Source organism: Staurois parvus, unplaced genomic scaffold (assembly GCF_062004578.1).
Source record: "Staurois parvus isolate SC_StPar_1 unplaced genomic scaffold, SC_StPar_1.0 ptg001316l, whole genome shotgun sequence".
NCBI lineage: Eukaryota > Metazoa > Chordata > Amphibia > Anura > Ranidae > Staurois > Staurois parvus.
The window spans coordinates 697,218-722,818 of record NW_028319112.1 but is presented as its reverse complement, the minus strand read 5'-3'; the positions used below and the strand labels follow the sequence as shown (position 1 = coordinate 722,818).

General features: G+C 42.5%; 1 protein-coding gene across 2 annotated transcripts; it reads left to right on the top strand.

The window, feature by feature from the left end:
* Positions 1-13,989: 13,989 nt before the first annotated feature.
* DACT1 (dishevelled binding antagonist of beta catenin 1) lies at positions 13,990-23,803 on the top strand. 2 transcript variants are annotated; one of them, XM_089661117.1, is made up of 4 exons: positions 13,990-14,445; positions 17,447-17,579; positions 19,879-20,034; positions 21,231-23,803. In XM_089661117.1, the coding sequence occupies exons 1-4, from the start codon at positions 14,155-14,157 to the stop codon at positions 23,093-23,095; spliced, it is 2,445 nt and encodes an 814-aa protein (XP_089517243.1). In that variant the 5' UTR covers positions 13,990-14,154; the 3' UTR covers positions 23,096-23,803. The 2 variants fall into 2 exon arrangements, with proteins under 2 accessions (XP_089517243.1, XP_089517242.1); XM_089661116.1 differs by having other exon boundaries at positions 21,228-23,803.
* The last annotated feature ends 1,798 nt before the right edge of the window (positions 23,804-25,601 follow it).

Genomic DNA, 25,601 nt, shown 5'->3' with positions numbered 1-25,601 from the left:
AATTTGCTCCACATCAGGGGTCTCCAAACTTTCTAAGAAAAGGGTCAGTTTATTATCCTTCAGAATTTAGAGGGGCTGGACTGTGGCCAGTAGGAGTTGAAAATGCCCTGGCGTCTGTAACAATGCCCCATCATTGGTGTTAGTGAGAGGAATAGTGCCTCATTATTGGGGTCTGTGGGAGGAATAAGTATCCCATTATTGGTGTCAGTGGGAGAAATAGTGCCCCATAGTTGGTGTCAGTGGGAGGAATAGTGCCCCATAGTTGGTGTCAGTGGAATAGTGCCCCATCATTAGTGTCAGTGGGAGAAATACTGCACCATCGTTGGTGTCAGTGGGAGAAATAAATAAATAAACAGTGTAGCGCTGACAAAACTACTAAATAAAGAAACGTGAAATGGTGATGAAATAAATCAACTTATTGCATACTAAACAGTCCCCTTATTATACCCAACGGGGAAATTTACATAAATAAATAAATAAATAAATATAAATAGTTTCATACGTGAATTCCCTCTTATAGGGAATGTACAGTGCACATGGTGAAATATAAAACCATACCTCAATACTGTGAAATGACACACACACAATAGTGCAAATCAACTGTGAACCAATAATTAGTTCAAGAAGTCCAAAATACACAATCCATATAGTGGTCCTCCCACTTCACTCTCATGCAAATGTCGTGCTGTGTAAGTGATTCACAAGTGCCAATCCTCCAACGTCCAAAATGCCCCCTCACCTCCTTACTTAGACCCCAACAGGGCCAGCTCGCTTTACGGATCAACCGATCCTGCAAGAACAGACTCCTCTCAGGATTCCCCTCAATGATGGCAAGCGTCTCCAGCCTTCACCAAACTAGCAGCCAGCTCCTCCCAGGATCATAGTAAAATACAAGCAGAGACCCTCCATAGTGTAACCGGTTTATTAAATAAACATTCAGATTAAAACTTTTTTGCACTCACATTACAAACGTCTTGTCTCCAGCTTTTTTACCACATGCAATGGGTGTACTGCATGGGTATCTGAAAAAGGTGATCCAATATGGCCCCCACGCCGGAGATGACATCACCACGTTACCGGAAGTTCTTCCCCGCGTACCGACACATTGCATCACGTTTACCATGTGACTTCCTCAGGGTAACGTGGGAGAAATAGTGCCCCATCATGGGTGTCAGTGGGAGGAATAGTGTCCCATCATTGGTGTCAGTGAGAGGAATAGTGCCCCACTGTTGGTGTCTATGGCAGGAATAGTGCCTCAAGGGCCAAATAAAGGTAAGCAGAGCACCACAGTTTGGAGACCACTGCTCTACATGCAAGGTCTGCTTTTTAAATGTGTCCCCCTCCCCCTTGCTAACATATTGCATAAAAGTCTAAAAAAAACACTTGCAGTAATAAAAGGTTAGATATTATACTCACCTGTCCTTCAAAGTCCATAGTGCAGAGGGGATGACATCATCCTCCAGTCTAAGAGCTCCCGAGGAATGCTGAATACTCCAAGTATCTCAAGAAGACACCACAACACAATACTGAGAGCTTCTTCTCAGAAAGATTTGGGCTACTCAATATTCCCCAGGCCTCACTGGAAGGAGGATGATGTCACCCTCTCCTAGTGGTCACATGTGGAAGCTGAGGAAAAGATTAGTGTAATATCTATTTTTTTACCCCACAGATTATTTTTTACACTTTTAAAAAGGCAACCTTGCATTTTAGGTGCTTTAAGCAAGGTAATGAATTTACAAATGGCATAAGGTATGCTTGGTAGGATCTTTTTATTGGCCTGGTGCTCCACAAATTAAGTACATGTACTGGCTGCTTATGACATATATTACAGATGGTGTCTTCACTATCCATTAAAATGTCTTGGACTTTACAAAAGACTTGTGGAGGAATAGAGAGAAGTGACCCTGACAGGGACTACATAGACACTCATGGCAGAACGTCTTGAAAGCTTATCTCCACTGTATCAGCTGTGTGTGATATTGAGGGAGTGCGTTAATGAATTCCAAAGATATGGGTGCAGCCCCATTGCTCTGTCTTGAAGGCATTAACAAGTTTTAATCATCAGCAAATATCATTGGCCATGCCAAAAGCCTTTAAATAAACACATTTAATAAAGAATAATCTTTTGACCTGTCATTTTCAATGAATCATAATATGGTTGTCTCTGAAGTAGAAAAACTGACATAAATGATGGATGTATGCAAATCAAAGCGCAGCCAAGCTATTATTATAATAACTACTTATTTCCATATTATCTTGTCACAGCTTTATTTTGCATTACGTCTTATCATGAGTAATTAATCTGATTATGTCTGTGTGAACAACACAACTATTTATATAGGCATATTAAAAGATATAACTGCAGGGGGTGAGGAGGTTTCAGGAGGTCCATGAGGTCAGAGGTGCCCCAAGGGTGACCATTTCTACCCCTTATCTACCAGCTGTGTGCTTAATTCATCATAGAATGTAATAGAATTGTAGAAGTCCCATTTTCTTCTTTCATCCCTTTCTTCATTCTTTTCTTTGCTGCTGCAATCCCCAGTAGAATATTAAAGCCATAGGCTGGCTATAAATATTACATTTTGTGGCAATTTCAACCATTATTTAAAGTGCACCTTCATCCTATATAAAACATACTTCCCCTCACCTTCTCCCTCTTCCTCTCTCACATTTGAATATTATTTTTTTTCTTAACCTCATTGGAAAGAATAGCGTACATCCCCTCTCCCCAGATTCTGAGCATGTGTAGATGTGCTGCAGGGCTTTGGGTTATGGCACCGACCTGTGTGAAGATGGATATGCAAATGTGCACACTCCCCCCCTACATCTTTTCCCATGTGTAGACTGCAGATCTCTGCCGGGACCTAAAGGCCAAGCAGAGAGCTTTGGCACATCTGCGCACACACCGGAGTCATATGAGTAAGCCTCTCCACAGTGCAAAACACATGAAAGTCCACTGAGAGTCTTTCAGGTGCTTTTTAGCTCCAAACGGGCTTTCTTCTTTTGCACTGAGGAGAGGTTTCTGTCTAGCCACTCTGCCATAAATCCTGGATCGGTGAAGGGCTGCAGTGATGGTTGTCCTTCTGGAACTTTGTCCTATCTCCACACAGGATTTCTGGAGTTCAGTCAGAGTGACCATCGGGTTCTTAGTCACCTTTCTTACTAAGGTCCTTCTCCCTGATTTTTCAGTTTGGCCGGGCTCTTGGAAGAGTCTTAGTTGTGCCAAACTTCTTCCATTTGAGAATTTTGGAGGCCACTGTGCTCTTGGGAACCTTCAGTGCAGCAGAAAATTATTTGTAGCCTTCCACAGATCTGTGATTTACAATAATCCTGTCTCTGAGCTCTGTAGGCAGTTCCTTTTGACCTCGTGGCTTTTGTTCAGATACAGTTTGCATTGTCAGATGTTTTATAGAGAGATGTGCGCTTTCCCAAATCATGTCCAATCAATTTATCACATGTGGACTCCAATCAAGGTGTAGAAACATCTTAGCAACGATCAAGAGAAATGGGAGGAATCTGGGCTAAAGTGTTGTTGCTTAGGGTCTGAATACTTATGCCAATGTGATATGTATTATTATTACACCGGATTTATATAGCGCCAACAGTTTATGCAGCGCTTTACAACATAAGGTCAGAGAGTACAATTACAATACAAATTAATACAGGAGGATTCAGAGGGCCCTGCTCATTGGAGCTTACAATCTAAGAAGGAGGGTCGAAAGATACAAGGTAATAACTGGGGGGGATGGGCTGATGGACAAAAAAAAAGTACAGTTGTTAGGTGGGGGCAATATAGGCCTCTCTGAAGAGATGAGTTTTCATGGATCGTATAAAAGTGGACAGAGATGGAGATAGTTGGACACATTAGGCAAGGGAGTTCCAGAGGATGGGAGCGGCTCTGGAGAAATCCTGCAGGCGAGCATGGGAGGAGATGACAAGGGAGCAAGAGAGCAGGAAGTCTTGGGAGGAACGAAGAGAATGATTTGATTGGTATTTTGAGACCAGGTTAGTGATGTAACTAGCGGCTGAGTTATGGATGGCTTTATAAGTTGTATCTTGAATTTTATTCCTTGCATGAGTGGGAGCCAGTGGAGGGACTGGCAAACGGGTGACAGACACTGAGCGGTTGGTAAGGTGGATGAGGCTGGCAGCAGCATTCATGATGGACTGCGGGGGGATAGCCTATGCAAAGGTAAGAGAGTGAGAAGGGAGTTGTAGTAGTCAAGGTAGGAGATGATCAGGGAGTGAGTTAGAAGTTTTGTGGTGTCATTGGTTAGGAAGGGGAGTATCTTGATGTTGCGGAGGTTGAGGTGCCAAGCTTTGGACAGCGATTGGATGTGGGGCCGAAAGGATAGTTCAGAGTCCAGAATTACACCTAGCACCCTGGCATGTGGGGACAGGCTGATGGTTGAGTCATTAATTTTGACCGAGAAGTCAGTGGAAGGGGCATGTAGGGGAGGAAATATTATGAGCTCAGTTTTGGATAGATTAATTTTCAGGAAGTGTTGGACATCCAGGCTGATATGTCTGTTATTAGATTAGTGATGTATATGGAGACTGATGGAGTGAGCTGAGGGGTAGAGAGATAGATTTGGGTGTCATCAGCACAGAAATGATATTGAAAGCCATGAGAGGCAATCAAATGACCCAGGTGTAGAGGTGTATTTTGAGAATAGGGAGGGTCCCAGAACAGAACCTTGGGAAACCCCAACGGAAAAAGGAAGAGGAGTAGAGGAAGTAGAAATGTGACACTGAAGGTGTGGTGGGATAGGTAGGATGAGAACCAATGAAGAGCACAGTCATGTAGGCCAAAGGAGTAGAGTTTTTTGAGGAGGAGAGAGTGATCCACTGTGTCAAAGGCAGCAGAGAGGTCCAAGAGTTAGGAATACAGAATAGTGTCCATTGGTTTTAGCTGTTAGTAGATCATTTGTAAGTTTGAGAAGAGCAGTTTCCGTGGAGTGCTGACAGCGAAATCCAGACTGAAGAGGATCAAGAAGGTTATTCTAAGTGAGGTGATTGCTCAACTGGTTGTAGACCAGGCGTTCAAGGAGTTTGGAGGAAAAGGGGAGTAAGGAGATGGGTCGTAGGTTGTTAGGATTGGTGGAGTCTAGAGAGGGCTTTTTAAGTAGGGGGGTGACTAGTGTATGTTTTAGAGAATTGGGAAGATGCTGGAAGAGAGGGAGAGATTGAAGATGTGAGTTAGAGAGTGTAGTGTAACCAGAGGGTTACTGTAGCATTTGCAATAGAACAGGGTCCAGGGGGCGCGTGGTTAGGTGGGCATTAGAAAAAAGTTTAGCAACCTCGTCTATAGTAGTGGGGTTGAATGCGGGAATTAGTGAATTCCCTGTGAATGTGGAGTGTTAAGTAGGGGAGGTATCTGCACATTGGAGATCTCCTCACGAATTGTATTAATTTTCTTTTTGAAGTGATTGGTGCTCTCCTGGGCAGTGAGTGACTTAGTGGGTGGAGGCAGTGGAGCATGAAGAAGAGAGTTGAAGGTAGATTGGATGAGAAGGTGTTAGTAATTAAATAGGTCTGCTTGGCAGTGTGGAGGTAGGAATAGTATTTCTGGAGGGCATATTTATATTGGTTGAAGTCTTTCTGAGACTTAGTCTTACACCACAGACGCTCAAGAGCACGGCTATGTTTTTTGAGACCTCTAGTGTCATTTGTTTGCCTAGGTTGTAGGAGTTGGGGCCTGACTGTGTATGTAGTGAGGGGAGCGAGCTTGTCTAGGGAGGATGACAGTGAACTGTTGTAGACAGAGGTGGCTAGATCTGGGCAGGACAGGGATGATATTTTGTCATAGAGGTGATCAGTAGCAGCGTGGAGAACAGAAGGTTTGAGGTGGCAAAGGTTTCTACGGGTAATTGGTAAAAGTGGTTGGAGGGAGAGAAGGTGGGAGACAGGGAGAAACTGCAGCTAATAAGGTGGTGATCAGAGAGTGGGAGAGGGTTGTTGGAGAGATGGCATGAAGTGCATAGATAGGAGAATACAAGGTCAAGGGTGTTGCCATTGGAGTGAGTAGAAGCCTGCATCCATTGCTTCAGGCCAAAAGAGGAGGCTACATTAAGAAGTTTAGAAGTAACAGCATTGTTAGCATTAAAAGGGATGTTGAAGTCGCCGAGAATGATTGTGGGAATTTCAGTAGAGAGAAAAAAGGGTAGCCAGGCAGAGAAGTCATCAAGGAAGGTAGATACCGGTCCAGGGGCCAGTAGATCTTAGAGAAACAGTAGAGAATAGAGGTATACAATGTGCCCCAAAAGTGGAGAGTGTCAGAGAGGGAGGTGGGTGAAGTACCGGATAGGTGCTCTGTGGGGCAAGAAGGATTCCTACTCCACCTCTCTTCTGTCCACTGGGTCTGGGAGAGTGAGTCCAGAGAAGGCCACCATGGGAAAGGGAAACAGGGGAAGCAGTGTCAGAATCATGAAGCCAGGTTTCAGTAATGGCAAATAGGTAAAGGAATTTGTGATAAAGAGGTTGTGGAGGGAGGTGATATTTCAGTTTTTCCTTTTTTCATAGCTTTGCAAACATTTCTAAAATTCTGTTTTCACTTTGTCTTTATGGGGTACTGAGTGCGGATTAATGAGAAAAAAATAATTTAAACTGTAGTATCAGGCTGCAACATAACAAAATTGAAAAAAAGCAAAGGGGGTCTGAATACTTTATGAATGCACTGTAGGCATAGGTCTCACAGTATTGAGAGATCACATTAAACAAAGATGAATAAATATTTTTTAAACATACTTGGTGCAGCTAAATCATTGTGCTATACATGGTGTCACAGCTGGCTTTCCAGGTTGTGCACCAGCGACAGTGCTGTGGGTGCTCATTGGTGGGAGATGATGGCCAGCTATGCTATTTTACCTTAGTTATGGGAGGTTTTGATGCCTTGGTTGAATTGAAAAGTCGGTTGCAATCATTGTCCGTCAAGCTGAAAGTGCTGCTGCATCAGCTTGTTGTAGCGTTTGTTGTAAAGTGACAATCCTGCACCTTCATTGACTCCAACTAAGACAGTGTTGTCAAAGTTTCAGGAGAGGCTGATACTGACACCATCATCCAGCCCAGACAGGAAAAAAACAAGTCTACAGTGAAAAAGGAGAAGATTGCAGGAGATAAAAAAGGTTGCGCTACCATTTTTTTTTACATATGGTACAACTAGAGATGTAAAATTTCTGGAAATTTTAAGCCATGGGAAAAAAACTTTTTTTTCCCGTTTATTTCCAGAAAAAATGGAAATGTTCAGAAAAATTTAAACATAAATTCAATGTAGAGTAGTTTTACAAAATTAAAGTCTGGGAAATGCAGAGTATATAGAACTATTATGATTGAAATAAAAGTACAGCTTATTGTATAAAAAAACTAAACTTGTTTTTTAAAACTTGTGATGATCCAGAAGCAGCATAGAGTTTCTGGAATGAGAACTCTTGATGTAAAAGCTACTTGCACTTTCATTATGGCCATTTAATTTCATAAACTATTTTGAATGTCTTTGGGGCAACTCTGTCATGCAAGGATAAGTTTTAACATCCTTGTTAACATCCTTGTAGCATTTGGAAAATATTTCTTATTACAATATTTGCAAATTGCAGCTTTGCTCTCAGTAGAAATTGCTCTGTGGAAATGTTTTCAAACTCTAGATGTTGGTCTCACCATTTTACTAATAGGAGGAAAAGAAAAACCAATTCACTGACCAGTCTATAGATAAACATTATGCTGTGGTGGTGGCGAACATTACTAGGAATCAACTGAAGGTTATAAAGATAAACTAATTTGTCAGACAAATTTACTATTTTACCTGTCAGTTAAAGCCTGATATTACAGAAACTATCATCCACTGTATCCCAACAATCACCCAACTGTAGGAGATACAAGATGGAGCCCACAAGCAAACTAAACTGGAGCATTCCCCCTGCATTGCCCCCTAGTGACAGAAATGCATATTTCTCTTGTTCTGAAATGTGTTACTTGAATTGTATTCCAGGATTTGCTTGTCTTGTAACAATTTACCTACTTGCCAACCACAGATAGCCGAATGACAGCTACACTGTGGCGTCCTCCCAGAACGCGCTCTCCTGCGTGCCCCCAGGGGGTGCGCACCTGGCGATCTCCATGATCGCTGTGTCCTACGGACACAGCTGATCATGTACTGTGATAATAGTCCAATCACAGAGGACAATGACACGCAGATCACCAGGAAATGCAATTGCCGGTTCTCGGCTGCACTTTCCTCACGCTGTCAGAGCGTGAGGAAACTACTACCGAGAACTGGCAGTTGTCAGAGCAGGGATCGGCACCGATCATCAGGGCACTGATGATCAGTGCCCTGCTGATCGGTGCCCAGCAGTGCCTTCCACAAGTTCCACCCACCTGTGCCCAGCAGTGCGCCCACCTGTGCCCAGCAGTGCACCCACCTGTGCCCAGCAGTGCATCCACCTGTGCCATCCAGCAGTGCCACACACCTGTGCCCAGCAGTGCACCCACCTGTGCCTAGCAGTGCATCCACCTGTGCCACCCAGCAGTGCCACACACCTGTGCCCAGCAGTGCCACCCACCTGTGCCCACCAGTGCCACCCACCTGTGCCCACCAGTGCAGCCCAGCAGTGCTGCCAGTCAGTGCCACCAGTCAGTGCCCAGCGGTTGTGCCAGTCAGTGCCCAGCAGTTGCACCAGTCAATGCCGAGCAGTGCTGCCAGTCAGTGCCCAGCAGTGATGCCAGTCAGTGCCACCTATCAGTGCTGTCTATCAGTGCCACCTATCAGTGCCGCCTATCAGTGCCACCTCATTAATGCTGCCTATCAGTGCTGCCTATCAGTACCCATCAGTGCCACCTATTAGTGCCCATCAGTGCTGCCTCATCAATGCACATCAGTGAAGGAGAAAAATTACCTGTTTGAAAAATTTTATAATAGAAACAAAGAAACTTTTTAAAAAAAATTTTTTTGCACTTTTTGTCGCAAAGTGCGACAGCGCTGAAAGAGTGCACCCATACATCAATTTCTACCCTCAAAGTGCCCCCTTACACCAACTGTCCCCATCAGAGTGCCCCTTTACATGTCCCCCATTAGAGCCCCCCTTACATCAATTATATCCATCAAACCTCATGGTTTAGTTGGATGCGCTCTGAGAAATCTGGGAGGGGGGCACAACTAAAATCTGGGGGGCATAGCCCACCCCAGCACCCCCCCTAGATCCGAGGTTGGCCACAGAACCTTCAAGATTTGTGTAAAAGAAAGGGCTAAAATCACACCTGAGCAATGCATCCCACTAGTCTTGAAGCTGTCATTACCAACAAAGAATTTTGGACCAAGTATTAAATAAATTTCAGTTAGCGTGTTCAATATTTTTTCCCGTGTCATTCCATTTTATTACACATAACTTAATTTCTGAATGTATCTGTTTTGGCTTCTTTGTATGTATGACTTGCATGGGTTGTTACCGACATGTGGTGAAAATGCCATGTCAATAGCACCTTTAGAAATGTATTTACTGAGAAAAATGGTGACTTGTTCAATACTTATTGTACCCGCTGTGTGTGCCTAAAGTACAATACCTTACCTTGTAAAACAATCCATTCAGTTTAAAATAGAAATGAAAGGCAAAACATTTGTGTATATATTTAAAAAGTTATAAATACCTGTTTTTCTTTATTTTGTAAGTGATCACATAACCTCTGTTCTCAGCTGTTCTCAGTCTGCATTCTAAGAGACTTAGATAGCTGGAGAAGCAGCAGTACACTGATCTTCCCAGTGAATGGCTGTGCAGAGGGGCATGTCAGCACAAGTCTGAGCATTGGAGGACAGGCAGCACAACCAGAAAATGGACCACAGTGAGATGGATGAGCTCTCATGCTTATCATGGTCAGTTTGAAATATGTAAGCAGGGGAACTAGCAGGATCACCAGGAATTTCACACAAATGAAGAAACACTGCTTGAATACGATCAGCATGTTGGATATTTAACATGTGATTATTACCAATGGCTATAGCCGTTAACAATAATCATTGTGTTCTGTGGAGGGAAATCTGGAGGAACATAGACAACAATAAAAAGCAGACAGGGGTCCTAACTTTTCCCTACTCCAATGAAAAAGCATATATTTATTTATTTATTTCAGGTACTTGTATAGCGCTGTCAATTTGTGCAGCGCTTTACACATATATATATTGTACATTCACATCAGTCCCTAACCCTCAAGGTCCCGAACTTACATTCATACATATACTAGGGCCAATTTAGACAGGATCCAATTCACATACCAGCATGTCTTTGGAGTGTGGGAGGAAACCGGAGTACCCGGATGAAACCCACGCAGGCACAGGGAGAACATGCAAACTCCATGCAGGTGCTGCTGTGGCTTGGATTCGAACCAATGACCCTAGTACTGCCAGGCGGAAGTGCTAACCATTTAGCCACTGTGCTGCCCAATAGTAATATATTATAATATAGTATTTCTGTTTGATTCGCTGTTAGAGATTCATACTTTCTGGTGAAAGAGCAGAAGAGAGGAATAGAGGAAGTGAGGGGAAGTATTTTTAACACAGCTCCAGATAGCAGTAAAAACCTGTCAGACATTCTAGACCTCCACTCAGTCCGATTATAAAAAAAAACAACAAAGTTTGGCTTTGCAGATATTTATTTATCTATATATTGTAAATATTTGCATATTTTGCATTTCCTGCAGTATGTCCTCAGTCTCTGACCCAGGGGTGTATTTACTACAAGGCAAACAAGGCATTTGCCTAGGGAGGTATTTTTTTTAGGGGGTAGCACTGCCCCCTGGAAGAAGGAATATATGTGGCATGGGGACCAGGTGGTATCCGAGAGAGGCTGCTTGATGGTGTATGCAGAGCCCAACTGTTATTCCCAGGGATGTCCAGAGCTGTGAAGGTGAGTACCTTTCTCTCTGTCTCCATGGGGGGGGAGGTGTTAGGCTCTTTCTGTGGCAATCTTACACCCAGAGACTGATGCAACCCTCCATTTTGTCAAGAATTCTCTATGTTCTCCCCTCATTCTCCCCCTCCCCCTCCCCCTCTGTTAATCCACAGGGACATATGTGTGTTGAAAGTGTCACAGGCCAGAGCCCAGCAGGGAGCCCAGAGCTATACACCTCTCTGAGTGAAGTTCCTGGTTGTCTGAGAGAGCTGTGCAATATCACACCTTGTAAAAGATAACACAAGCCTTCCCAGGAGTTCAAGGCATTCCAAGGAAGCACAAACCAGATAAACACTTTTAAAATCCATTTTTCCCCTATGTTTCATATCTTGGAATATGTGAGACTTACATAAAAACCAGGCATATCGTCAGATTGGCCAAGAGGAGGCGAACAGTTTGATAGGTCACTCTCCTTGGCTGGAATACATAGGAAAGCAGATCTTGTGAACCATTCACTGTAGAATTTCATATGTCATATATAATCAATCCTCAGACGTGTCTGTATAATGATCTACCCACGGGTGGTGTGTCACTTGTGCATAGGAAAAGTTATGAGCCAAAATATGAACTAGAAGACATTTTGGCTCTAGTTTAGGTCTATGCTCAGACTTTCCCACCCTAAACGGAGTATTGGTCCTTGACTCCAGAGACACCCCCTGCTGGGGAACTACAAAATGAGCTGTCAGGCCTAAGAAAGTTAAGTTGAAGAATTTTCCCTTTTAACATCAGGACCACCTGGGGAGACCCATGCCCTTTCGCTCTGAAACTTGATCTGCTAACCCAGGACTTTGGCAAGTACTTTAACCCTCTAACTTCTCTCTGTTATCTCTTTCCTGTGCTGTTGTTCTCTGTATATTTATATATATATCGGTTACATCTTTTTTCTGTAAATATTTTTATTGCACCCTTTTGACCTTTTAGTAATAAATCTTTCCTTCTGAAAGTGTTGAACTGTTTCTATAGCTCGTTAGTGCAATTTACGAACTCTAAAAAGAGCGCTACTGTGTTTGTTTAACCCTCTGTATAACCGGCCTGCGGTGACAGTGTTATACAGACGATTATCTCAACCATTATAGTGTTATAGCTGATATCACCGAGTTTCCTCTTTCTCTGTACAAAAAGGAGGTGGTGGCAGTGTGAAGGGTTAATTGCGTAATTAACCTGACCCAGTAACAATCGCTCCCAAGCTGCTGGTACTAGATTGTGGTCCAATTAGCTGGAAAATCGTTGTGCAGGGTGCAGCTGGGCGTGGCATTGTTACGCACGTGACATCGCGATTTTAGATTGGCTAGTACTTCGGTCACGAGTTTGGTGAGAAGGTCAGGGGTCTGACGCCGCGATCGTCACACTTTCCATGGTGGGGGGGCTGTTGTCAGGTTCTATCTCTCTGCCGGTGAGGAGGGGGTCCGATTTTTGTGTTGCCTAGTGCAGCACAAATCCTAAATACACCACTGCTCTGACCATCTACTGTAGCATGTCTGCAGTTACTGACCATCTCTTCTCATATGTTTGCAGTCTCTGACCATCTTTTGTAGCATATTTTTAGTTCCTATCTCTTTCAGCATGTCTTTAATCTCTGACTATCCCCTGTATTATGTCTGTAGTGTCTGACCATCTCTTCTAGTATGTCTGCAGTCTCTGACCATCTCTTGTAATACTTCTGCGGTCTCTGACCATCTCTTCTAGTATGTCTGTGATCTCTGACCATCTCCTGTAATGTCTGCAGTCTCTGACCATCTCCTGTAGTATGTCTGCCATCTCTGACCATCTCCTGTAGTATGTCTGCCATCTCTCACCATCTCCTGTACTATGTCTGCAGTCTCTGACCATCTCCTGTAATTTACAGTCTCTGACCATCTTCTGTAGTATGTCTGCAGTCTCTGACCATCCCTTCTAGTATGTCTGCAGTCTCTGACCATCTCCTGTAGTATGTCTGCAGTCTCTGACCATCCCTTCTAGTATGTCTGCAGTCACTGACCATCTCCTGCAATATGTCTGCAGTTTCTGACCATCTCCTGCACTATGTCTGCAGTCTCTGACCATCTCCTGTAATATGTTTGCAGGCTCTGAACATTTCCTGTAATATGTCTGCAGTCCCTGACTATCCCTTCTAGTATGACTGCAGTCTCTGACCATCTCCTGTACTATATCTGCAGTCTCTAACCATCCCTTCTAGTATGTCTGAAGTCTCTGACCATCTCCTGCACTATGCAGTCTCTGACCATCTCCTGCAGTATATCTGCAGTCCCTGACCATCCCTTCTAATATGTCTGCAGTCTCTGACCATCTCCTGTAACATGTATGCAGTCCCTGACCATCCCTTCAAGTATGTCTGCAGTCTCTGACCATCTCCTGTAATATGTCTGTGGTCTCTGACCATCTCTTCTAGTATATCTTCAGTCTCTGACCATCCCTTCTAGTATGTATGCAGTCTCTGACCATCTCATGCAGCATGTCTGCAGTCTCTGACCACCTCCTGTAGTGTGTCTGCAATATATGACCATCTCCTACAGTATGTCTGCAGTCTCTGATCATTTCCTGTACTCAGGGGCGGACTGACCATTTGGAAACTCGGTCACTGCCCGAGGTCAGTAGGGGGCCCCATGAGAAGCCCCTGGTACCTTTTTCATAGGCTTTTTTGAGTTTGGGCAAGGACACAGAGGCCCCATGATCCCCTATTTCCCGGGGGCCCCATGAGTTGTCAGTCCGCCCCTGCCTGTACTATGTCTGCAGTCTCTGACCACCTCCTGTAATATGTCTTCAGTCCCTATCTCTTTGGAGCATTACATCACATTGATCCCTATATCAGGAAAGTCGCCCCCCTTGCTCCAGCCTTCTCCCGGTCTCCCCTTTGCACCCATTGCTCACAATGTAACATTCCTCGGAGCTCCTACTCCTTCAGTAAATGACATTTTCTCCGATGTGGCCAATGTGTCTTTGGCAGTGTGATGTGCGCGGGGTGGGCGGGGCTCTGGTGACGTCACGGCTCGAGTTACTTAGCCGGACTTGGAGTGCTGGGTGCTCGGCAGACGGATAGAGTTGGTTGGAGAAGACGGAGGAGCGGTGCGGGGCGCAGAGTGCGGGGCACGGGGCAGGAGATCTCCGCACAGCATGCTGCAGACCAGGCGCTAAGCCGACCGCCTGTGCTGGGAGTGTTGGCATCCTCGGAGGGGCCGGTCCATGGTGGAGCAGACAGCAGACAGCGGATGCCCTTGTTAGGATGAAGCCGCTCCTAGGCGCATCGGAGCTCTCGGGGCAGGACGGCTCTCCCCGGCGCAGGGACAAGGCGGAGGAGTCGGAGCGGCACCGGACCCGGGAGCGCCTGGAAGCCACCCTGGCCGGCCTGGGCGAGCTGGCGTACCTGCGGCACCGGCAGGAGATCCTGGTGAAGGCAGCGCTGAGCCCCGGGGTGGCCGCAGCTTGTACTGACCCGGCCGGGAGAGGTGACAGCCCCCGGAGCCTGGAGGAGCGCTTCCTGGAGGAAAATATTCTGCTGCTCAAAAAACAATTGGTAGGTAGTCCGCCGGGTGCTGTGTGTGTGCCGTACACCCGTAGTGGGGACTGCCATGGCTGTGCACTCTACTCCTTCCAGATGGCTTCAAGAGACAGCTTGCTGCTGCTGGCCATATGAGCCATACTGAACCTCCAATCCATTTCTATATACTGGATAATATTACCAGATCTGCAACGGTGTGGCTGGAAATCGGGGACCCCCCCCCACAAAAAAGGGGAGTCCCTGACCACACCTGTATGATTTGTCACATGACAAGAAGAATCCCTTTATTGGCTATGGGGGGGACATTTCCGCACTTTTGTGCAGCTTGAACCAAGGCGGCGGGGTTCTTGTGGTGCAATATGTTTTGGGTCCTCTAGACATGACAATGTGGGGAACAAATAAAAATGCAGAAGTGCCCCCCCAGCATTAAGTCTGCGCTCACACTCCTGCGCAGATCGCATACCAAGCAAATTTATTTATTGCGCCTTGCAAGCATTGTGCAAGTGCTTTTGCTCATGTGTCTAGGTCCAGTGTATATAAACACTCCACAGCGCAAAGAATATAGGTCCAGTATATGTCTCCTGGGTCAGGCAAGGGGGAGAGAGCTGCTCTAGAAGGGGTTTTCAGATGCAGGAACATTTATAGGCGTAACCATTGAAATCTATGGGGGGGGGTGCTTCAATATGCTGTACTTTCATTTCACGTAGGGCAACGGTTAGAATGGGATTCTGCATATTGAGCGTAGTCAGGCGTAGGAGTGAGAGCATAAAAATGTGAATAGGGGGCTTATTGTCTATGGGGGGCCTATTGTCTATGGAGCTTGTTCCCACCTATGCAGCACACTTTCATACAGCTTGAATAGAGGTGCAGGTGCTTGTTTGGGCACATTTTAGGTTCCATAGACGCTAAAAGAGAGAGCATGAAAAAATGTAGAAGTGATCCGACTCCCCTAGGAGAAGGAGTATATATGTTTATGAGTGTTCTCAGAGGGCATGGCGACCTGTGCGATTTTTAGTCGTGTGGATGAGTGTTTGCAATCTGGCATCTTTTCGCTTTGTTTGCGTCCAATGGATTAGCAGACACAGAGAATAGTGTGCTGTGATCTGCCATCACATCGTAGTGCGGATCAGGCGTATGGCAGATCTAGGATCTGTAGACTGGGAAGGTATACATTTATTTATTTCAGGTACTTGTATAGCGCCGTCAATTTACACAGCACTTTACATATATATATATATATATATATATATATATATATATATATATATTGTACATTCACATTGATTTATCAGACGTTTTGATGACTTTATCTCCGTATTCCAGGCTGTCCATAGTACAAACTCATTTTGTTTTTTCCATTTTTGTTTTTTTTTTCTAGAATGTTTGAGGTTATGATTTGCATTTGTAGTTGTGCTCTTCTTATGTTACAATTAAGATAGGGGGGGGTTAGTATGGGTTGCAGAGGAAATAGTATATTAATTTTTGTTGCAGTTTTTGGGTATTTAAGCCAGGTGAGCAGTTTTGCTTGCTGACTTTTATGGGTAAATTATTCTTATTATTCAGGATTTATATAGCGCCAACAGTTTGCTCAGCGCTTGTATATAATGTAGGATTGTATTCTGGCAGCTGATGGGGGAAGGGAACGGGGGGGGTAGATGAGCATTCACTGTAATATATTCATGCAGGGGTCTGCTAATGTACTTGGGGTCTGAACTGCAGGTATTTAGAGGGAACAAAGAGCCTTGTACTGTTCTGCGTACTGCTGAGGCTGGTCTTCTCAATGACCCTCTATCCCCAGCTGATCCTTTCAGTTGTCCCCCATGTAATCCAGAGGTTAGCCTGACGCCCAGCAGTCCTGCATAGGGAGCTGCTAACCCTGGCCAGCTTCCCTTTCTGTAATATGACCGTTTGGGGATTTGTAGCCATAGGCATAATCTTTCAGTAGACAGTCCTTTTTCACTACCAACAGCACATTTAATGTAACAGAAGATATTCTGAAAATTGGTGTTGGAAGGGTTTTAATTCTGCCCGGATAACGGATTTGAGGTTCCTTAGGCAAAAAACAAAAAAAGAATGGAGTCCTTATTTGGAAGAAAATCTGTGAAGGAAATGTGGCCACTAGAGGATGCCAGTGGGGCATTGTAGAAGCCGGGTGGCTCTGATCTCTTCAAGGAGAACATCCTTCTCTTTAAGCCCTGGGCAAGCCAGTTATTTTCAGTAGGGTTCTATGTCAGTTGAGAGCATAGCCAATACAAAGAGCTACCCCATATGTGCAAACCAATTAACTTCTTCTCCTTCAAGAGCACATAGCTATTGATTAGTCTGTCACCAGGTACAATCTATGGTTTATCAGCCTCCCCCGCAACAAAATAAATTTCTGATACGGTTGGAAATGAGATTATTCTGCCAACGTGCTTTGTTTCTCAGATTGCCTTTAGTAAGATGATCCATAGCTATCCACAGATAAAAAAGTGATTTTAGCTGATAAATGTACACAATACTGCGTATACCATGCATCAGGCTATCTTGTAAATTGCGTTTTTAGATATGACCTATAGATTCTGTAGAACTCATTTTCTAGATAGAATTTGTAGAATCTGTAGAAATATCATGGCAGAATATGTAATGTTTATTTAAGTTCCAGTTGTTCCAAAATGCCTTTGTGTGTTTAAAATTCCCTCCATTCTTCATTTTATTTTTGTGTTTTATAAAGATCCACCATGTTTTGCAGTGCTACAAACGTTTACAGGTATCAGTAATACAAATACACAACATTTCTAATATACAAAATGTATTTGTCAGCTGCATGCAGCTGTTTGGCAAAAATCAAGACTTAATCTATGTATATGTGTGTGAATATATAATAAAAAAAAAAATAATTATATATATATATATATATATATATATATATATATATAATTTATTTCAAATGTGTGTGTGTATAAAATGAGATTTAACTTGTATTTGTGTTGGCCTCTCCTCTGGCAAATGCTAATCAATGCACTCTCTCTCCTAGAACTGTTTACGAAAGAGGGATGCTGGCCTGTTAAGTCAGCTGCATGAACTGGACAAGCAGATTAATGACCTGAAGCTCGATGTAGAGAAGACGGCTGAGGAACATCTTGAGACGGACAGCCGACCCAGTTCAGGTAAGCTGATACTTTGGAAACAGTACAGATTTCCTTGCAAAGGAAATTCCTAAAGAATCCTTTTGTCTGAGGGGCTTTTTTTTTTTCTCTGCCTCAAGCTTTGGAAAAATCAAGCCTTTAAATGATTTAATAAAGCAATGTGTTACTTTTCAAAGTAAAGAAATGCTTGCCAGTTTGACCACTTTTAGTTTAAGTCCCCTGTCACATTGTTGCAATTTGATAGTTTCAAATCGCATGACAAGTCACACCCTATTGTCCGCAGTGGAAGCGCTCATATCGGTGCAATTCCAACTGCATTGGAGTTGCACCGATTTTGAAAGTACTTTGTGAACTGCTTTTTGCAAGTTCAAGTGCGACTTGCATAGACATCTGTGCATGAAGTCGCTCAGATGTCTTCCAAGTTGGACTGACATCCGACTTTGAAATCTTGCAAATTTAAGTGAAGTCGCATGATTTCAAAGTTGGATTCGGTGTGACCGAAGACTAGAGCAATAAGGACAGACCATGAGAGATGTGGTGTGTGTGCTCCGGCATTTGCTTTTTGCCTTGTTGACTAACGCTAACCTCTAAATGGTCAGGGCTCTGGAAGATCAATTTATAACATGATATGCATATGTGCCTGTCAGGGGAGATGCATATAAAGGTCTTGCCCTGCACTGGCTAGTGTCTTAGAAGAAAAAAGGAATAACTGCACGCATTTTCTAGTTGCTATGATAAGACCCGAGTTGATGTTGAAAATAAAAAGGCCCAGGTTCATTATTTTGGCACAGTTGGTTTTGGCCAAAGCAGAGCTATCTTCTCCTCCTTGAAAGGCTAGATCTCAATGGGAATACAGACTTAAGTTTTTTTGTTGCACTTTATCACAATAGTCTAAACTAGGTTGGGGTCCATAAAGTGAGAATCTATTCTGTAAAGAGCCAGGGCTTGTTCATTTTAGTTAACAGAGGTTGTGTGCCCATGGCCCCCATGGATAGATACTTGGCAGTGGTCATATTATTCTGGTGGCTGGAACTGCTTTACCCCTACTTTCCTTGGATAGTCAATTTGTTGGATGTTCTTCAGAATATGTAACCGGGCTACATGGTGCATGAATACATTTATTAATAGAAATTGTAGAGTGTAAGAATTGATGGTCTCTTTTAGAAGGCACAAACTGTGGCTGACTCCCGAAATTTGCCTTCTTTGGAACTAACTCTGCTTCTGGTTTAGCGCCAGTGTATGGTGCCACAAGGTTCCTTGCTGCATTTGAATGTTAATAGTGCTGGAGGGATTGTAACTGAAAGCAAATATTCTGACAACATTCCTCTTGGATTTTGCTACTTTAAGGCAGTGGTCTCCAAACTGTGGCCTGGGGGCCAGATGCAGCCCTTTTGATTGCCTTTATCTAGCCCTTGGGGCACTATTCTTCCCACTGATATGAGGCACCAATTCCTTCCACTAACACAAACATTAGGACATAATTCCTCCCACCGATATAAACTACAGAACACTATTACTAACACTAAAGATGGTGCACGTTTCCTCCCACTGGTACCAACATTGGGGTACTGTTCCTGCCACTGACATGAACAATGGGGCATAATTCTATCCACTAATACAAAATACAGAGCACTATTACTCCTGCTAACACTAAAGATGGTGCACTTTTCCTCCCATTGATGCCATTGATGGTGCACTATTCCTGCCACTGATGCCAATGCTGGAGCACCAGTCCTTGCCTGACACTAATGTTGGGACATCGGTCTTTCCACTGACACCTGTATTGGGGCAAGTTTTCTTTCATTAATACCAGTGTTGGGGAACCATTCCTTCCACTGACAGCAATGTTTGGGGTACTATTCCTTTCACTGATACCAATAATAGGGTGCTTTTCCTTCTACTGATGCCAATGATTGGGCACTATTTCTTCTGCATTTTCCACTCCCACTGGTTAGTCTGGCCCCCCTAAAGTCAGAAGACTAGAAAACTGGCCCTTTGTTTAGAAGGTTTGGAGACCCCTGCTTTAAGGCATGGACCTCCGGGGTATTTATAGATGATAGTGCATTACGTGCCGAAGAGGAGACTTGACAATTCAAACAAACACTGATCATCCTTGGACACTGCTAGAACTGTTTTATATTTTGAACAAAAGACAATTACTTGTTATGTGTTTTTTGGTTTTTGTTTGTTTTTTGTTACTTTACGCTAAATCTCTGGTAACAAAGCATTTTAATGTATTCTTTTGTTCTTTGTAAGTCAACAGTAATTTATTTGTACATCTGCAATGGATTTGTTTTCTGAGAGTGTATTTTATTTTTAGGATTCTATGAGCTGAGTGATGGGACGTCAGGATCACTCTCCAATTCCTCAAACTCTGTCTTCAGCGAGTGTTTATCCAGCTGTCAGTCCAGCACCTGCTTTTGCAGCCCCCTAGAAGCATCATTAAATCTTACAGATGGTCAGCCAAGATCAGCAGGTAAGGCAATGTCTGTTCTTCAACCCAAACCTCCCCCCTTTTTAGTGTGGGGTTTTTTTTTTTTTTTTTTTTTTTTTTTTTAGGACTTTTATCCTATCTTCTTTTAGCTTTGGAGCCTTATCCCATTTTCCACAATGAATCTGAAGTCTTTCTGCATCTTATGATGTTTTAAAGGAAAGAAAGGCATAGCTGTGGCAGCTGGGTGGACCCGAGAACTTAATCACAGGGATCTTGCCTCCAGATTCTCAGAGAGCTGCTAGAAGCTAGTGGGGGTTATTCATCCCACTGGCATCTCATAAGAGATGGCAGATCTGTATTTGGAAGGGGAGTGAGCTTTGATATGTGTGTGTTCGTGTGGTGTGTGTTTTTTTTTTTTTTTTTTTTTTTTTTTTTTTTAGTTTTTATATATTTTTGTATGTGCACGTTTTTGCTATTATGTATATAATTGTTTAAATTTGCTATAACTGGAACATTTTGCATCTAAACCTATTCTGTGACATTTCACAAATTTTGACAAAATGGTAACTCTTGTCAAATGGTGGAAAGGTGTTTTGGTCCTTTTTTAACAAGGCACTCTTCTTCACTGGAATATACTTGTGCTTTTTTTTTTTTTTTTTTTTTTAATAAATTCTGTTAATGAGCCCTACTAATGCTATTCACTCCTTGTTTTTAGTGGACAAATATGTCACTATTTGGAAAGCAGTGTCATATAGGTTAGATCTACCAGGATGTTGGTATATTTGGAACTCCTTGGTTACAGCACAGTTCCTGCTTGCTGGTTTAGAAAAGTGTTTTTAATATTATACATATTTTACTATTGTGATTGTTGGTATTAAGGATTCCTATTCAGCAGGAAAGGACCTTTCACTATTGAAGCCAGTTTTGGTTATCGTACAGTCTAATATTCCAATAACCTACTATAGGGCTATGATAATCAGAAGCACATTCTACTGCTTTAATTTGTAGGGTGAAGGAGAAGCTCTTGTACAAGCTGAAAACCCAATACATACATAGTAAATATACCAACCATATACAGATGTACTGATAGACTGTTGTTGCAATTGGACAGATCATGATGTATATTGTAATGTGCCCTGTACCAACTTGATATGCCAATTGCTATGTATATATGTTCTATATAATCCAAAATGTCCATACTTTCATATTAATGCTTATCTTCCAATATCTTTCAGAAGACTTCTTTGAATGGTTGGACTACAGGGAAGGCCAGTGTGAAAGTACAGGCACGGTGAGGCGATCTTTTTCCGCACCCCAGTCTAACACCGCTGAAGTTGTTGCTGATGTTCATCCCAAGTACCAGTGTGATCTAGTCTCTAAAAATGGCAATGATGTCTATCGATACCCAAGCCCTCTTCATGCGGTGGCTGTGCAGAGCCCAATGTTTTTGTTGTCAATGATGGGCAATATGAAGGTGGAGGAGGAGGGGGAGATGGGAGCCAATATGAATGACTGCTTAGTGCCTGAACTTGATGTACTAAAACCTGAAGACTCTTTGCTGCCACAGAGTAGTCCTTGCTCTGTTCCTTTTTCCTCCAGTAAAAAATTGGATGGGTACATTTTAAGTGTCATACAGAAAAAATCACATCCCATAAGGACTAACAAACCTCGAACAAGTGTAAATGTAGACCCAGCCAAAGGCATTTTACGACATGGAAGTATATGTGTTAAACAGACTGGTGGCATCACTCATAACAGCACCACTAACCTGAAGAATTCTAAACAGCCATGTTTACATTCCTCTGGAATAACCTCTGTGGATAATGGCACTTACCCTGCTCAAAAACTGTGCTTGAAAGAAACTCAAAGTGAACAGCTGGAGAAAAAAATGCCATTGGCTTCCAGCTACCAGCCAAGTAACATTAATGAACTACAAAGCCAAAACAATTCACGGAACGTTGTGAAGTCTGTCCCTCAAAATCTTACAAGGGGCCCTGGGATTGGCACATCAAACATTCAAAAGGAACTACATGTAAATCCTAATCCAGTTGCCAGTCATTTTTCCAACGTTACCAGTCCTCTTTGTAATGGATCTCCCAAGGGAACTCATAAGATCACTTCACTTCCTCAGGAAGTTAAAATTGTACAACCACCAAAAAGAATTTCACCCAAAAACACAATCAACTCTTATACATCTCACGATGAGAGGCCACCGCTTGACTTCAAGAGTGAGGGGTCTTCTTCTCAGAGCCTGGATGAAGGACTTTTGGTAAATGCACATTATATACCAGCCCAACAACAGGGCGTTAAACTCCATAAGTCAATCAAAAATGTGAAGATTGTCAAGAGCTCAACTTTAAAACACCGATCCAGTATTCAGCATGTTGTGGAAAATGGTTCTCAGACGCTGAAAGAAAAGAGCAAGGTGGTAACTAAAAAATGCCGTTTTCCTGATGACTTGGATACAAATAAAAAAGTAAGAAAGATCTCTCCAAGAAGTAAGAAGGTTGTAGAAAGTGGTAATGTGGGAAAAACTGCAGGTGCTAGCAAACCTACTAGCAAGCCTCATGGACATGCAAAGGATGTAGTGTTGGCCAAACCCAGACACAAGAGGGGTGATTACCGTAGGTGGAAGTCATCAGCTGAAATTTCTTATGAAGAGGCCTTACGGAGAGCGAGGCGGCGGCACCAAAGGGAGATGGTTGGGCTCTATGCTCAGGTGCCCCTTCCTTATGCCAGCCCATACGCTTATATTGCAAGTGACTCTGAGTACTCTGCAGAATGTGAGTCTCTGTTTCATTCCACTGTTGTAGACACCAGTGAAGATGAACAGAGCAACTATACTACAAACTGTTTTGGCGATAGTGAGTCCAGTTTGAGCGAGGTTGAGTTTGTTGGAGAAAGCACAACATCAAGTGACACTGATGAAAGTGGTGGACTTATCTGGTCGCAGTTTGTACATACCCTTCCGATGCAAACACCCACAGCTGCTGCTCTTCAAACAACAGCCAAAGCTTTTGTCAAAATTAAAGCCTCGCACAACTTGAAGAAGAAAATCCTTCGCTTTCGATCTGGGTCACTAAAGTTAATGACAACAGTTTGAAACATCAAATGTTTTCTTACTGTCCCTGACCCTTGTTGTCTCTGTAAATAAAGCTGTACCATTTGTGCAAATATTTAAAGTTTACAGTAACTTATGTGGACTTCTGAAAACTTCTCTTCTTGTACTGCCTAAATTCTAAGAACTAGCGCAGACCCTGAATCCATTAGTTGGCTATTAAGCAGACTCTGGGAACATTTCCAGAGTACCATCTTAACATGTCTCGACAAAAGGCCTGGAACATACATCAAAATGATTACTCCTTTGAGATTAATCATAAATCTTATTTTTGTCCTTCAATTCTAGTATGCTATCTTAACATTCCATCTGAATCGGCACCTTTTCTGTTTGACAGAAGGAATTACGCATTTGCTGTAAGTTTCCATCTTTCTAGCTGCTCCTCTTTTTAATGAAAGATATATAAAAATTTTTTTTTTTTTTTTTTAAATCTGGTGATGCATTGCAAACTTGACAAAATTGCAAAGTGGTTGAGTATTACACAGATGCACTTGGAGCTCAAAGGCAGGGTCCCTTTCATCAAACATTATGCATGAATAGTATTGGTTTCCATATGCTTTGTACTATGGCTTTTCATGTATACTATAATCACTTGTATTTTATAAATTTTGTAAATTATATAACACATTTTACATGGTTATAAACTATCTGCTTTAATGCTGTTTAAATTTATTAAACTGGAAAGGAAAAATATATTGAGTTGTCCGCTTTTTCTCTTCCTTAGTAAAGTATGCTGCTTACATGATAACCGTTTGGTAACCAGATTATCTGAGTTTATGAGAATATTTATTCTTTCAAAGCAGTCTCACATCAGATAACAATCAAGTACATTTAATAGGTTGAAAGAACTTGGTGCTTCTAAATGTGAGCTGCAGCCATAGATGCATTGAATAATTCTTATCTTTTCACTAAGCTTAATATTATAAATACTAGGCTAAAAAGCATACATCTATGTATAATTTCTAAATATCTTTGGAGCAATCATGTTTGCTCATTGTATGCTTGGCAGTGATTCACAATGGTTTTGCTTGATTACAAAGCTTTCAAAAGAGAACTTTAGGAAAGTACTGTTATCCTGTTCACTTACCCCCATCCTGCACCAAAATTGACCCCCTTGACAGCACATACCTGAATTGTATGGCTGGGTAGGGACCGGCCGATTTTCAATCCTAGTATGGGCAGGTTGGTTGTCTAGAAGTCGATCTATTGATCAACATCTGTACAACCAGCCCATTGGGTTTATCCTGATCGATCAGTGCCGCCGGCTACAACCAGCAGCACTTATCAGTGTATTCTGACAGTAGGGAAGTCTCTGCTGTCAGAATACAAGAACTTCAGTGGGAAAATTCCTCCATGTTAATATTAGTACCAATAATATATATATATTTTTTTTCTCAACCTGCTGGTTGAAGGAAAGAAAATTAATAATTCATGGTGAGCCTGAATATATTTTTCCCTGATGCTATCCTTTTTAAGGTGACCCTCCATTTGTATGAAACTACATTTGTGATAATGGTCAATTTTGATAGACTTTTTTTTTTTTTTTTTTCCCCCAGTTGGTTTGCCCTTCCAGTTTTGTCTGTCTGGCATCTCTCTTGTGAGGGGGATCCTTTTAAACGGTGACAAAAGTAGCCATTAAAAGTGGACCTGAGAGTCTAAATTTTCCAAACATTGAATGAAAAGATAAAGATAGACTTGGTTGTAATTGTTTTAAAATGATCATTTTATATGTTAATACAAAAGAAATGGAACTTACACTATACATATATGGTACATCCATAGAACACTTTTTGCATTGACTGTCTAACAGTTTTTTGTTTGTGCGTGTGTGGTCAGTAAGTTTTTAGCTTTCTATATACACAAAAAACCCTTTTCCAGTGACCGTGACAAAGATTCATTTGTAGATAAAATGCCACGTATTCTACTGTTTAGTAGATCATATTCATTTTGTCCTGCAGAATGAATTTAATTTAAAAGCTGGTGAGTCCCTTTTGGCAAATTCTACATCTGTATCAGAATACTGACTTTTCTACTCGGTGCATTAAGAAATCCTATACTGAAGTAGGAGATTTAAGATTTCCTGTCAATTGTGGAAAAATGTGGTGCCCTCAGGCTATTCTCACATCCAGCCAGTCATAAATTACCATTTTGGCTTTTTTATGTTTTATCTTTGCCTACCATTTTATACATTTAAACAAGGACAATTACACAGGGGTAATGGTATTGACTTTTTCTATATTAATAAAACACTGAATGTTAATTGTGTGCATTCTGAAAACCTCCAAAGCTGTGAGCAAACATGATATGTACTTGGAAAGCTCAGGGCATTGAAAGGTTTTGTGTGGCTTGTACACAGATTAGTGATCCTTGCTGTTGCTGTGAAAGGACAAGGCTTGCGTGAGCCCTTTGTCACACAAAGAGGCATTGTGTCCCTGTTGCAAAAACACTTCACACTTTGAGATTTTTAGGGCTTATTCAGTGGCCTAGTTCA